Source organism: Bubalus bubalis, chromosome 10, assembly GCF_019923935.1.
Source record: "Bubalus bubalis isolate 160015118507 breed Murrah chromosome 10, NDDB_SH_1, whole genome shotgun sequence".
Taxonomy (NCBI): domain Eukaryota; kingdom Metazoa; phylum Chordata; class Mammalia; order Artiodactyla; family Bovidae; genus Bubalus; species Bubalus bubalis.
The window spans coordinates 71,040,305-71,054,160 of NC_059166.1; the positions used below are offsets into that span (position 1 = coordinate 71,040,305).

The 13,856-nt window shown below is 44.6% G+C and overlaps 1 protein-coding gene across 1 annotated transcript; it reads right to left on the reverse strand.

Moving 5' to 3' along the window:
* Window positions 1-10,770: 10,770 nt before the first annotated feature.
* Window positions 10,771-12,657, reverse strand: LOC123464619 (COP9 signalosome complex subunit 1-like). The gene has a single exon (XM_045161973.1). It carries the CDS (start codon window positions 12,502-12,504, stop codon window positions 10,921-10,923), a length of 1,584 nt encoding a protein of 527 aa, XP_045017908.1. The 5' UTR covers window positions 12,505-12,657; the 3' UTR covers window positions 10,771-10,920.
* Window positions 12,658-13,856: the final 1,199 nt, after the last annotated feature.

Sequence of the window (13,856 nt, forward strand, 5' to 3'; positions counted from 1 at the left end):
CCACGACCAAAGGGAAATCAGAAAGGGAAATGTAAACTGGCAGTGTAATTCCCGCAGATGTCCCTATACCAGGCTTCCTGAAAAGAGCATGCTTTAGTTACATTCGGTTTTCTCCGGGGACCATAGTCTCTGCTGTGCCTCCCTTGTGATTATCTGCATGCATTTGAGAGCTGCCTGACAGAGGATATAGGTGTGACTGTGGGATAATTTTCTATCAACCTACCTGTGAAAATGTGCTGTGTGCTTAGTCGGTCAGTCATGTCTGAATCTTTGCGACCCCATATCTGAATCTTTGCAACCCCATAGCCTGCCAGGCTCTTTTGTCCACGGGATTTTTCAGGCAAGAATAATAGAGTGGGTTGCCATTTCCTCCTCTGGGGACTTGTGAAAATGATCTACTTGCAAATAAATTTAAAACCCCATCAAAATCAGCTGCTGTTCTAAACAGTAAAATTTATCGGCTATAGTTTTCTACAAAGATTTTCATGAAAATTACAAAGAAAGAAACTGTAGCGATTGAGTGGATGAGCAAAGATGCCCATAGGAAGCTAAAACTTTCTCCAGAATGCTATGTTTTAAGTTAATCTTTTGGCAAGTTTTGCATTACTTGCTTTATATCCATATTTTCTTCTCCCCAGATCTTTATAACATTGATATTCCTTGGAGAAGAGCCTACTAATATTGTTGTTTCTAGTACTCCTTGACACATTGACAGGTATCCCAAATACATGTGCACAGATGTGCAGAAATCAGGGAAGTCATATGGGTTTCCTTGCTATTGTGTGGAGCTTCAATTCTTCTAATGAGTTAGACCACAGTTCTCTCTAACAAAGATGAATGATGCTTAATGTGTAATGATTTATATGATTTATAAATGATTTATACTCGCTGACTGCATGGATATTGATAATCAGAAGTCTCACGCAATGAAGACCTTGAGAAAGAATCTAGTCTTGTACAGGTGAGGGAGTTCAGGCTCACAGGGGTGAAGTGACTATTAAGTTCAGTTGCTCAGTCATGTCCGCCTCTTTGCAACCCCATGGACTGCAGCATGCCAGGCCTCCCTGTCCATTACCAACTCCCAAAGTTTACTCAAACTCATGTCCACTGAGTCGGTGATGCCATCCAACCATCTCATCCTCTGTCATCCCCTTCTCCTCCCGCCTTCAATCTTTCCCACCATCGGGGTCTTTTCAGATGAGTCAGCTCTTCACATCAGATGGCCATTGTGACTATTGGGTCCTCACATATAGGAAGTGGCAGAACCAGAACTTGATTGCATCCAGGCGTTTTGACTTCAGTCCATTACTCTTTCTACTATAGCATTCAAAACTACGTTACGATTCCCTTAGCACATTCTACTCACAATGTCTCAAGTGGTAATAGATTCAATAAAGTATCTGTATTCATCTGCTTGGGCAGCTGTAACAAAATACCACAGGCTGGGTGACTTAAGTAACAGAAAAATCTGTTCTGGAGGCTAGAAGCCCAAGGTCAAGGTGTTGTAAGGGTTGGGTTTTGGTGAGGTGTCTCTTCCTGATTAGAAGAGGACTGTCTTCTCACCATGTCCTCACATGGCTTCTTCTCTGTGTGCACACACATGGGAAGAGAGATATCTCTGACATCCTTCTTCTTATAAGGACACTAGACCTATTAAATTAGGCCCCACCTTTGTGACCTCAATTAACAGTAATTAAGGGCTTCCCTCGTAGCTCAGTTGGTAAAAGAATCTGCCTGCAATGCAGGAGACCTGGGTTTGATTCCGGGGTCAGGAAAATCCCCTGGAGAAGGAAATAGCAACCCATTCCAGTTTTCTTGCCTGGGGAATCCCATGGACAGAGGAGCCTGGCAGCCTACAGTCCATGGGGTCGCAAGAGTCAGACACGACTTAACTGACTAAACCACCACCACCTCCCTAGAGGTCCTGTCTCCAAATACAATCACATTGGAGGTTAAGGCTTAACATATGAAGGAAACTTAGGACACAATTCAGTCCACAACAGTATTTATCTAACTTTCTATCTATCTACCTACCTACCTATCAATTTATCTCAATTTCTGACTCTTGATTAAGTTTGTTGATGAATTAACATAGAAAAGGATAGAAGGTTGAAAGGTCAAGAAAGGGAAATTCTAAGGCCCAATTATTACACATTTACACTTACTGTACACATTTTAAAAGATCAGACAATTATGTATTAATCATGGAAAACAGCTAGTGACCAGGACTGAGATATAAGATGAGTGAAATTGGGAAGGAAAGATGAAATACGGAATATAAGAGACTGCTTCAACTGGAAGGTGAGTGTAAGTGGAGCTGGAGAAGGGGTGGTCATCCTAGCGCAGGGCACATTCAATGCCTAGGAAAGAATTACTTGGTAGATGAAGGTAGATAAACTGTCAGAGACCAGTTTTTACTCTGTTAATTTTCAGTGCCTGTTTCCTCATGCATAAGATGGGGATTACATACAACCTCCCAGAGTTAGTTCTTTCGAATTAAACCTAATATATGGAAAAAAGATAACTCCATAATTTGCAAATCTGCCTCTCTCTACAAATGGAGACCTTGCTCTATACCCCAACTGGCAATCATATGGTGGCATTTGTAAATGGCATCTGTCCACTAGGGCTTTGCAGTGGCCAGCCATGTATCCATACTGCAGGCCCTTCTCTTTCCTTGCTAAATCCTCCCAACAATTCAAAACACACCTGTTTGGTCCTACCAAGCCTCAGAACCAAGCCACTCACTGCCCGATCACACTCCTCCTACTGGTTGCTCCCTCAGTAATACAAATCATAGTGGCAGCCTATGTAAAGCCTATTTAAAGGTGCAATTTTGGAGAAGACGATGGCACTCCACTCCAGTACTCTTGCCTGGAAAATCCCATGGGCAGAGGAGCCTGGTGGGCTGCAGTCCATGGGGTCACGAAGAGTCGGACACGACTGAGCGACTTCACTTTCACTTTTCACTTTCATGCACTGGAGAAGGAAATGGCAACCCATTCCAGTGTTCTTGCCTGGAGAATCCCAGGGATGGGGGAGCCTGGTGGGCTGCGGTCTATGGGGTCGCATAGAGTCAGACACGACTGAAGAGACGCAGCAGCAGCAGCAGCAGCAGCAAAGGTGCAATTTAATGCATCTGGTAAGGGTTTGACTGTTCTTAGATGAAAGACCAGTCTCCCGCTCAGCCCTTGGGGAAGGCGGTAAGAAGTTCATCCTGGTTTGGAACCTGAAATGGAAAGACTGAAGTGAATAATCTGAAAATGACGGAAAGAGGGCACCAGTTTCTCCTTTCTGACACACACTCACAAGGTCACATGTGAATATACTGCTTTTTATCACAGCTGATATTTTCATTCAGGACCATTTCTAGTTTCGACTCAGAATTGCTTAGAATTCATAAACTTTACAGAGTTTTTCCTCACAGACTTTATACATTTCTGTTATGCCATATGTGTAATAGCAGGAAAGTGTGGACTTGTATTCTTTTGATGTGTAGGATTTCAGTCTATGCTGTGGCAAAGGGGCTCCTAAGTCTTTTCAAAAATCTTTGGTTCGGTTACATCTGTGAATGCCTCCCTCACTTCCAAAGGAGGAGACTCATAGAGAAACTGGTTTGAGATGGGAACTGTGTCCCCATTTTAGACAGGAACTAGGGCTTTCCAGGTGGCTCAGACGGTCAAGAATCCACCTGCAGTGCGGGAGACTGGGCTTCAATCCCTGGGTCAGGAAGATCCCCTGGAGAAGGAAATGGCAACGCACTCCAGTATTCTTGCCTGGAAAATTCCATGGACAGAGGACCCTGGTGGGCTACAGTCGATGGGGGTTGCAAAGAATCAAACATGACTGAGAGACTATCACACACACACACACACACACGTTTTCAAGCCTGATGCTGAGAAAACCCTTCTTCCTCTGAAAGTCGCTCAGTCGTGTCCAACTCTTTGCCACTCCATAGACTGTAGTCCATGGAATTCTCCAGGCCAGAATACTGAAGTGGGTAGCCTTTCCCTTTTCCAGGGGATCTTCCCAACCTAGGGATTGAACCCAGGTCTCCCACATTGCTGGTGGATTCTTTACCAGCTGAGCCACAAGGAGTGGGTAGCCTATCCCTTCTCCAGCAGATCTTCCAACCCAGGAATCGAACCGGGGTCTCTTGCATTGCAGGTGGATTCTTTACCAACTGAGCTATCAGGGAAGCCTCCTCCTCTGAAGGTGTCCTTTTCTTTCTCTAAAGGTTTGTTTGTTTATTAGATCCCATCATAGAAAAAAATCCTCTGGTATTGAGGCTGTAGCCAAAAATGTTCCTTCTCATAAAACAGCTGTGTGTGTGTGTGTGTGTGTGTGTGTGTGTAGGTGGTGAAGGTTGGATATGGGCATCCATTGACATTTGACTGTTTCATCCCTTTTATATATAGGTTATATAGAATTCACCAGCCCTGAGAAACTGAATAATAATAGTAATTTTTGTAAAGTTCTAGCTTAACCAGGAGTCATGGTTCAGTTATATCATTCATTACTTGGTTAATTAGATATTTAGCTCTTCAGTTCAGTTAAGTCACTCAGTCATGTCCGACTCTTGTGACTCCATGGACTGAAGCATGCCAGGCGTCCCTGTCCATCACCAACTCCCGGAACCTACTCAAACTCATGTTTATCATGTCAGTAATTGCCGGGGTCCAGCCCCGATGGATCCAGGGAATTCGAAGCAGGGACGGTGTCGGCGAGGATCAGGAAACAATTTCTTAATTAAACGTTAATTAAGGATATAAAGAGTGGTTAAATAAGGATAGCTCAGTGAGAAAATTCAGTGGAGAAAAGAGGCTGAATAACTTGGTTTCTGTGGAAAGCTAATAAAATTCCAAGGCTAGGAATTTACGTCACCTACGTACGCCGCAGGCGTCCTCCCATTCTTCCTAAGGAGAGGAGACACTAAAGCCTCCCGGGTCAGATCTTAGAAGCCCAGGCATAATTAGTAGGCTTGATGAGTCTCCATGCTACAATTCAGCCAGAAGGTGAGAGAAAGAACGACATGGGGAGATGAAGTTTCGGTGAACAAGGCCCGCACTTTATTTTCCAAAGTAGTTTTTATACCTTAAGTTATGCATAGAGGATAATGGGGGAAGGGGTAGAGTCATGCAGTAAGCCAGGCTTTCTTCCTGCAAACTTATCATATGCAAAAGTTTAGGTGATTTGCATCATCTTCTGGCCCGGAGGCCTGTTAACATTTTAAGACCCTTTCTTCAGAAAACTTATTTTTCTCTAAAGGTGATTAGTCAGGCGCCACCCTCCAAAAGCATTAGATAAAGTTGCATTCCTATAGGGCAAAGGTGTGGTGGGCTATAACAAGAAAAAGAATTAACTCAAGGGTCCAAGGTTACAAACATTAAAGCTACTACTTACACCAATTATATTAATCAATACACTGCCAGGGACACAGCAGGTAAGGGATATGGAAACTTAGCAGCAAACATTGGCCCAACAAGTGAAAAACCCTTCACCAATACAGTTTCTAATCAATCTTTTAACTGCTCAAAGGAATCTGTATTCAGACAGTTTAGAACATCTCATGCCTCTCACAGTTGTGAACTAAAACACTCTTGTCATGCCCAGGACAGCCCCCCCCTCCCCGTAAAGTCAGAGGTGTAGGTGAGAGCACAAAGCAGTAAAGTAGGCATGGTTTTGGGGGTAGATGCTCGAGAATTTCCAGGGGGACTCCTGAGGCTCGATCCCACCTTTGCGTATGCCGAGCCTCCTTCCTCATGACCTTTGCCACGGGCGGAGTTCCTCATGCTGGCTCCTGGCAAGTAATGCCATCCAACCATCTCATCCTCTGTCATCCCCTTCTCCTCCTACCTTCAATCTTTCCCACATCAGGGTCTTTTCAATTAAGTCAGTTCTTCACATTGGGTGGCAAAAGTATTGGAGTTTCAGCTTCAACATCAGTCCTTCCAATGAATATTCAGGACTATTTCCCTTTAGGATTGACTGGTTTGACCCTCTTGCAGTCCAAGTAACTCTCAAGAGTCTTCTCCAACACCACAGTTCAAAAGCATCAATTCTTCAGCTCTCAGCTTTCTTTATAGTCCCACTCTCACATCCATACATGACTACTGGAAAAACCATAGCTTTGACTAGTTGGACCTTTGTTGGTAAAATACTGTCTCTGCTTTTTGATATGCTGTCTAGGTTAGTCATAACTTTTTTTCAAGGAGCAAACATCTTTTAATTTCATGGCTGCAGTCACCATTTGCAGTGATTTTGGGGCCCGCCAAAATAAAGTCTGTCACTGTTTCCATTGTTTCTATTTGCCATGAAGTGATGGGACCAGAGGCCATGATCTTAGTTTTCTGAATGTTGAGTTTTAAGCCAACTTTTTCTCTCTCCTCTTTCACTTTCATCAAGAGGCTTTTTAGTTCTTCTTCACTTTCTGCCATAAGGGTGATGTCATCTGCATATCTGAGGTTATTAATATTTCTCCTGGAAATCTTCATTCCAGTTTGTGCTTCATCCTGCCTGGCATTTCACATGCTATACTCTCTGCTGCTGCTGCTGCCAAGTCACTTCAGTCGTGTCTGACTCTGTGCGACCCCATAGACGGCAGCCCACCAGGCTCCCATTCCTGGGATTCTCCAGGCAAGAACACTGGAGTGGGTTGCCATTTCCTTCTCCAATGCATGAAAGTGAAAAGTGAAAGTGAAGTCCCTCAGTCGTGTCCAACTCTCAGTGACCCCATGGACCGCAGCGCACAGGCTCCTCCATCCATGGGATTTTCCGGGCAAGAGTATTGGAGTGGGGTGCCATAACCTTCTCCTTGTACTTTCTGCATAGAAGTTAAATAAGCAGGGTGACACTATACAGCCTTGATGTACTCCTTTCCCAATTTGGAACCAGTTTGTTGTTCCATGTCCAGTTCTAACTGTTGTTTCTTGACCTGCATACAGATTTCTCAGGAGGCAGGTCAGGTGGTCTGGTATTCCCATCTCTTGAAGAATTTTCCACAGTTTGTTGTGATCCACACAGTCAAAGGTGTTGACGTAGTCAATAAAGTAGAAGTAGATGTTTTTCTGGAAATCTCTTGCTTTTTCAATGATCCAGAGGATGTATGTACCCAAATGAAATAACTACTTTCTTTACAAGTCAGCCAGAAACTTAATGTTTTCCCATCAGTAATTGTGTAGTGAATGCTAAAAATTGGATGTTTGCCAGATTATCAGTCTGAAACCTTACGAGATGGTTAAAGTGTCCAACAGCACAGTTTTATCTGGAACTGATGTCATTCCAGTAATAATAATGGCTTATCTTAACATTCTGATTGAGGCATATTATTAGCACTATCTCTGAGCACTAGGATTGCCTATATTCTGGATGGTATCTGGTTTTGACAGAAAAAAGCTGGTATGATGGATTTCCCTATCTTTTTTCTCTCTAAGGAAAAATACTGTTTCTAATATTCTCTGTAAGCTTTCACAAAACACTTTTTTAAGGAACCTAATATAGAGGATTTTGGAGAAGGAAATGGCAACCCACTCGAGTACTCTTGCCTGGAGAATCCCATGGATGGAGGAGCCTGGTGGGCTACAGTCCATGGGGTCGCAAAGAGTCGGACACGACTGAGCGACTTCCCTTCCCAATATAGAGGATTTAATTTAATAGATGTTATTCAATGTTCAAAACAGTCAGTGACAATTGCCTTAAGAGTGTTCTTATCCAAATCTGTTTTAGTTCCTGGAAAATACTTAATATATTCCCTCCTTCTCCCCTCCTCTCTCCCCACAACACATATCCTCCCAAGCTCCCTGACCCAGTGTTGGATCACTGTTATTCAGGCTTACAGTATTCATTTCTGCTTTAGGACTTATCAATCTCTTTCCCCCCCGCCTTTTTTAGAAGTCACAAATGCCACTGAAAATAATACTATCTGCATAGTCAAAATATAGTACATGTATTATATGAAGAGGGCATGCTAACTCACGTCCAACTCTTTGTGACTCTATGGACTGTAGCCTGCCAGGCTCCCATGTCCATGGGATTCTCCACGCAAGACTACTGGAGTGGGTTGCCATGCCTTCCTTCAGGGGATCTTCCTGACTCAGGAATGGAAAGTGTGTCTCGTAGGTTTCCTGCACTGGCAGGCAGGTTCTTCACCACTAGCACCACCTGGGAAGCCCATATGAAGAGTGGTTCATAATAATTATGCACTTGGAAATGTAATGGAATTCAAAATAAGATACCTGTGTTACAACTATGTGTTTTTTTAACGTAAAGGTTACTTTCTATTTACAGTCGTTATAAGATATTAGCTGTATTTCCCGAGTTATACAATACAACCTTGAGCCTATCTTACCACTCAGTCACTAAAAAAAGCATAGAATTTGGCCATTTGTGGCAACATGGGTGGACTTGGAGGGCATTATAGTGAAATAAGTCAGACAGAGAAAGATAAGTCCTGTAGGATATCACTTATATATAAAATCTAAAAAATACAACAAATCAGTAGATATAACAAAAAAGAAGCAGACTCACAGATACAGAGAACAAACTAGTGGTTATCAATGGGGAGAGGAAGGGGTAGGGGTGGGAGGCACAGACTTTTGAGTGTAAGATAGACTATGTGTATTTTTACTTAAAATTAATACCAACAGATTATTTTACAAAGATTAGTTCCTTTGAATGGCATATAAGCTTATCAGCAATGTTTATAGATACTTATTTCTAATCAGCATTTATCCTCAGTCTTTACATGTGGCCAGTCTGACTGGTGAAAAAAAAAAAAATGTATCTTATTGTTTTGATTTCCACTCTCCTATTAGTGAGGTTGAGTATGTTTTTAAAATATTTGTTTGCCTTTGCATTTCCTCGTTTATGACCTGTTCATATACTTGACTCATTTTTTAACATTCAGTTCTTTGTTTTTTTCCTAAAAATCAATGTGTTGGGTTTCTTTGTATAGCAGAGATATTCTATTTTTTCAGCTATATTACTAATATTTTCTCCCAGACCATCATTTTTATTTCAGCTTGGTTTATGGTATCTTTTAGCTTACAGAAAATTTTAACCTTTAGATAGTCAAATTAGTCAATCTTTAATATATAAAGTATACACATATATGTATTGCTATATATATACATATACATACACTAAGATATATTTTAGTGTGTTTACATGTAATATATTGTATGGTGATGATGGTTTAGTCCTAAGTCATGTCCATCTCTTGGGACCCCATGGAGGGTAGCCCGCTAGACTCCTCTGTCCATGGGATTTTCCAGGCACAAATACTGGAATGGGTTGCTATTTCCTTCTCCAAATATATTGTATATATGCACATATATATAGAGTGTATATATACAATCTGTATCTATTTCTATGTTATAGATATATTACTATGAAACATAGTGACCTATATTTCAGTATTCTGCATTACTTAGAATTTATCTATGGAACTCAAATGGATTCATCACTTAACCCTATTTAATATTATTTTCAACTGCTAAAGTTAACTAAGAGTCTTAGAAATTTTATTTAAAATGACACACTACATGTTGATATAATAAGTTCATCAGAATTTATATCCAGCTGACCCTTGAACAACATGGGTTTGAACTGTGTGGGTCTACTTTTATATGGATTTTTTTTGAACTGTGTGGGTCTACTTTTATGTGGATTTTTTTCAACAAATATATACAGTACTACACAATTGGTAGTTGGTTCAATCCACAGATGTGGAACTATGGAAATGGAAGGCCAACTATGGGACTTGAGCACTGTCAAATTTTGGTTCCATGGTAGGTTCTGGAACCAATCCCCCATGGATAGTGAGAGATGACTAGAGTTCTAAATTGTTGAACATACAAGTTTACATTTTTCCTGATTTCCACATTATGTGGTGGTAAACTTATCTAATCAATAACATGATATGAAAAGTTCAGGAAGTTCAGATTAACTAGTTTCTTTATGAGAAGACAAATCCAGGGAATAAATTTACAGATTAAAAAAAAAATTCCAAACTGTCAAACAAGGATAATTTCCCCAAGGATTTTGGATTCCTGTATAAAAATGATTATGATTTAGCAGTTTCTGTGAGAAAGTGATTTTTTTTTCCCATCAAAAGCTAGTACATAATTCACTTTCTTTATGTTCTGGAAATTCTAGTAATATTAGATTTATGTGAGTACTTCTTAGCCTCTGTAAACCAATCAGAATAAAGCTCCTTTTACTAAAGAGAGTTTATAATTTAACTCAGGTGTTGGCCAACCTTTCATGTAAATGACCAGATAGTATAAATTTTAGATGTTGTGGTCCATATGGTCTCTGTTGCAACTACTCAACTCTGCCAGAGACGATTCATAAATGAGCGGACATGGCTACCTTCCAAAAAAACAACCACAAAAAACACGGTGGTAGACTTCCAGTTCACAGTTCAGCATACAAGGATGTGGAAGTTGTAACAACAAGTGACAAGCTAAACAAACTGAACAAATCAACAACTCTTCTTAGATCCACAAGAGCAGTGAGGTCACAGGGCAAACTGGTGCCCCCAAATTGAAGAGACAGTCAGCAGAAAACAGGGAATTACAATTTATTGGAGCCGACGCCTCCGCGGGAGCCGGGGCTTTGGTAGGAACACCTGACCTGTGACTGATGAATTGCTGGAGGCTCAGAGTGGACAAGTCTGAGAATTAAAAACTCCGGGGGGGAGGCCCAGATATGCGGAGGCCCCTCTTTTTGTGAGTTTTACCTTCAGGAACTCAACTAGGTTCACGAGGACTAGCGTCAGTCAGCAGCCAGACCCCTGCAAGTGGGCCACAGGCAACACCTCCGGAGGTGCCGCTGGAGCAGATGAGAGGCCCAGGAGTCCGAGGGTGGGGGGTGGGCAGGGTGGGGGTGCGCAGACCATCCTGAAGACGGAGGTTGCTCTTACATGTTGGTGCTCATCCGGGACTGGCTGTTGGCCGGTGTCAGCTCCCCTTGGCTTCCTTCCCGGGGAGGGGACTTGACATGGATCTGGTTGCGCAGAACGGCTGCCCGTAGGATCATGGCTTTGGCACGGCGCTGGAACTCCTTGCCCATCAGCAGAGACTTCTCAAAGGTGGTGCTGCGTTGATCTACGTCCCGGGCATACAGGATCTTGCTGTGGGAGTCGATGCGGGCGTTGATGAGCCCCTCCAGGATGAGCTGCGTCAACTCATCCTCCAGCGCCGCTACTGTGGTGTTGAAGGCTGTGGCCATCTTGCGCATGTCAGCTGACACGTAGGGGCTAAAATACTGAATGAGGGCCCGGTTGCGAATCTGCGTGTACAGGGTCCTGACATGGGGAGCCAAGTACATGTCTAGCAGCAGGTTGTCCTTCATCTCATCCAGCATCTTCAGGCACGAGGCATACTTGGACTCGTAGAATTTGAAGATAATGTCCCGAACCTGTGGCTCCAGCTCCAAGAACAACTTGAAGGAGCTGCTAGAGATGACGTTGCGCTGCAGCTCCTGCCGGTCAAAGGTGGCCAAAGCGCACAAGCCACCGTACACGGCCACATTGCTGGGGGAGAGCAGCTCAGGGAAGTCGCAGTGGTCGAAGGAAGCCAGCAGAAAGCACTTGGCAGCCTGCTTGTACTTGCGTGCTGCCAACTCAGCCAAGCCTGCCGCACACTTGAGCTTGGTGAGGATGGCCTGAGTCTGGGTGTCACGCTCCCCACGCTGCTCGGCGATTTCCGGGGTGGACTCTGCCTTGCTGACGTAGCTCAGCACATGGGACCAATTCTGCAAGTAGACGCTGACCTTGATGACGTTGAGGCACATGTTAATGACATGCTTGGCGCTGGTGCAGTAGTCCCGGGCCCGGGAGTAACACTTGAGGGCGTTGCTGAGATCCCCACAGTCCAGATAGTGGTCACCCAGGTCATCATGTCCACGCCTGATGCTCTCCTTGATAGAATTGCCCTTGTAGTTCTTCAGATCTGTGTCCAACTTCTCCAGCTTCAGCAAGGCCTTCTTTCTCGTGGCCTCCACCCAAGCTGTGTCCAAGGGTGGGGGCTCCACGCCACTCTCAGGGATGGCATCAGGTGCATTCTGCAGCTCCCTGGCAGCCTCCGAGAGCTTGCGGTGGATCTCCTCGTACATGTCCACATTGAAAGTCCTCTGCACAAAGGACAGGGCCATCTTCAGGGCCTCCACTCGCAGCGGGGGGCAGTGGTCAGCAATGAACTGCAGTCGCTCGATACGCATCAGGCCGCTATAGCTGGCCGCATATTGCTCCAGATCCAGGGTGGGGTTCTCCACCACGTAGTTGACATCGGGCGCATTCTGCGGGTCCTCCTGCGGGTCCACGTCAATCTGCATGGGCTCCACGGCCCCCTCATAAAGCAGCGTACAGGCCGACAGGCTGGCGCTCAGGCTGAAGTCCCCGGCCGTGCCCGGCAGGAAGAGCTCTGACCTACCGCTGGGAGGGGTGCAGTGCACATCTGCCACTGACGACGCGGCCGCGTTGGGGGCCGGGCCACCCTGCATTCTGTCCTGACTCTCTGCACCCCCCGACCCTGACACAGAGCTGGCTGGCTGCTGAAGGAGAGAGAGCGTTAGCGCGCCGGGCCTGCCGGGGCCGACGGGCGGGACGCTGCGGCCGGAGCCCGGGCGCGAGAAGGACGCCGCGCGAGGGGCGCGCACGGCCGGCCCCGCTCCGGCCCGGCGGCGGGGACGCGGAGGGGCCGCCGGCCGAGGCTCGTTACCTGCAATTTTTTTTTTTTTTTTTTTTTTTTTTTTTTTGCTGAGTATGATGTAAGGACTGTCTGTTATTATTATGTGAGACAGCTAGTCACAGCGCACATCTTACCCAACGGTCCCAGAACCCCGGGTCCCTGGCCATCCTGGCCCAAGGCACCAGGCAGTCGCCCACCCCCTGGGCTCACATGGACGAGGAGACACCAGCTGCGAGGTTCCGCTGGACAGTAGGCCCGGCCGTGCACAGAGGAGGGGCCCAAGTCCAGAGCAGATGCTGGCAGGCGCTGACCTGAGAAAGCTCATCCAAGGCTGAGCGAACAGTCCTCACGCCACCACGAACGATGACAAACATCGACAAGCGTGGTTGTAAATGCTGCACTTGTTACGGGGGAGGAATAGTCCCTCTTATTTCTGGCAAGAGGAGGGGGAAAAGACGATTTTGAAATGTGCCAGAAATTCTACTCCTAACAAGACCTGCTCTCAACAGGCTATTTTGCCAGAGCCTAAACTGTTGGGGTTTTATCAGAACCTGACTGACCTGGGGGAAGGGAAATACTCAACTCCAGCCCACTCCAGCCTTTCACATGGGGGAAGGGAAATACAGTTGGCCCTCTGTATTTACCAATCCCACATCCATGAATTTAACCAACTGCAGATTGAAAAAAAAAATTTTTTTTAATTCAGAAAGTTCCAGAAGTAAAACTTGATCCTTTGCTGCACTCTGGCAACTATTTACATTGCATTTAAATTGTATTCACAACTATTTACATAACACAATATGTTACTGGAGATCAGTGAAGAAATAACTCCAGAAAGAATGAAGGGATGGAGCCAAAGCAAAAGCAATACCCAGTTGTGGATGTGACTGGTGATAGAAGCAAGGTCCGATGCTCTAAGGAGCAATATTGCATAGAAACCTGGAATGTTAGGTCCATGAATCAAGGCAAATTGGAAGTGGTCAAACAGGAGATAGCAAGAGTGAACACTGACATTCTAGGAATTAGCGAACTAAAATGGACTGGAATGGGTGAAGTTACTCAGATGACCATTATATCTACTACTGTGGGCAGGAATCCCTTAGAAGAAATGGAGTAGCCATCATAGTCAACAAAAGAGCCTGAAATGCAGTACTTGGATGCAAT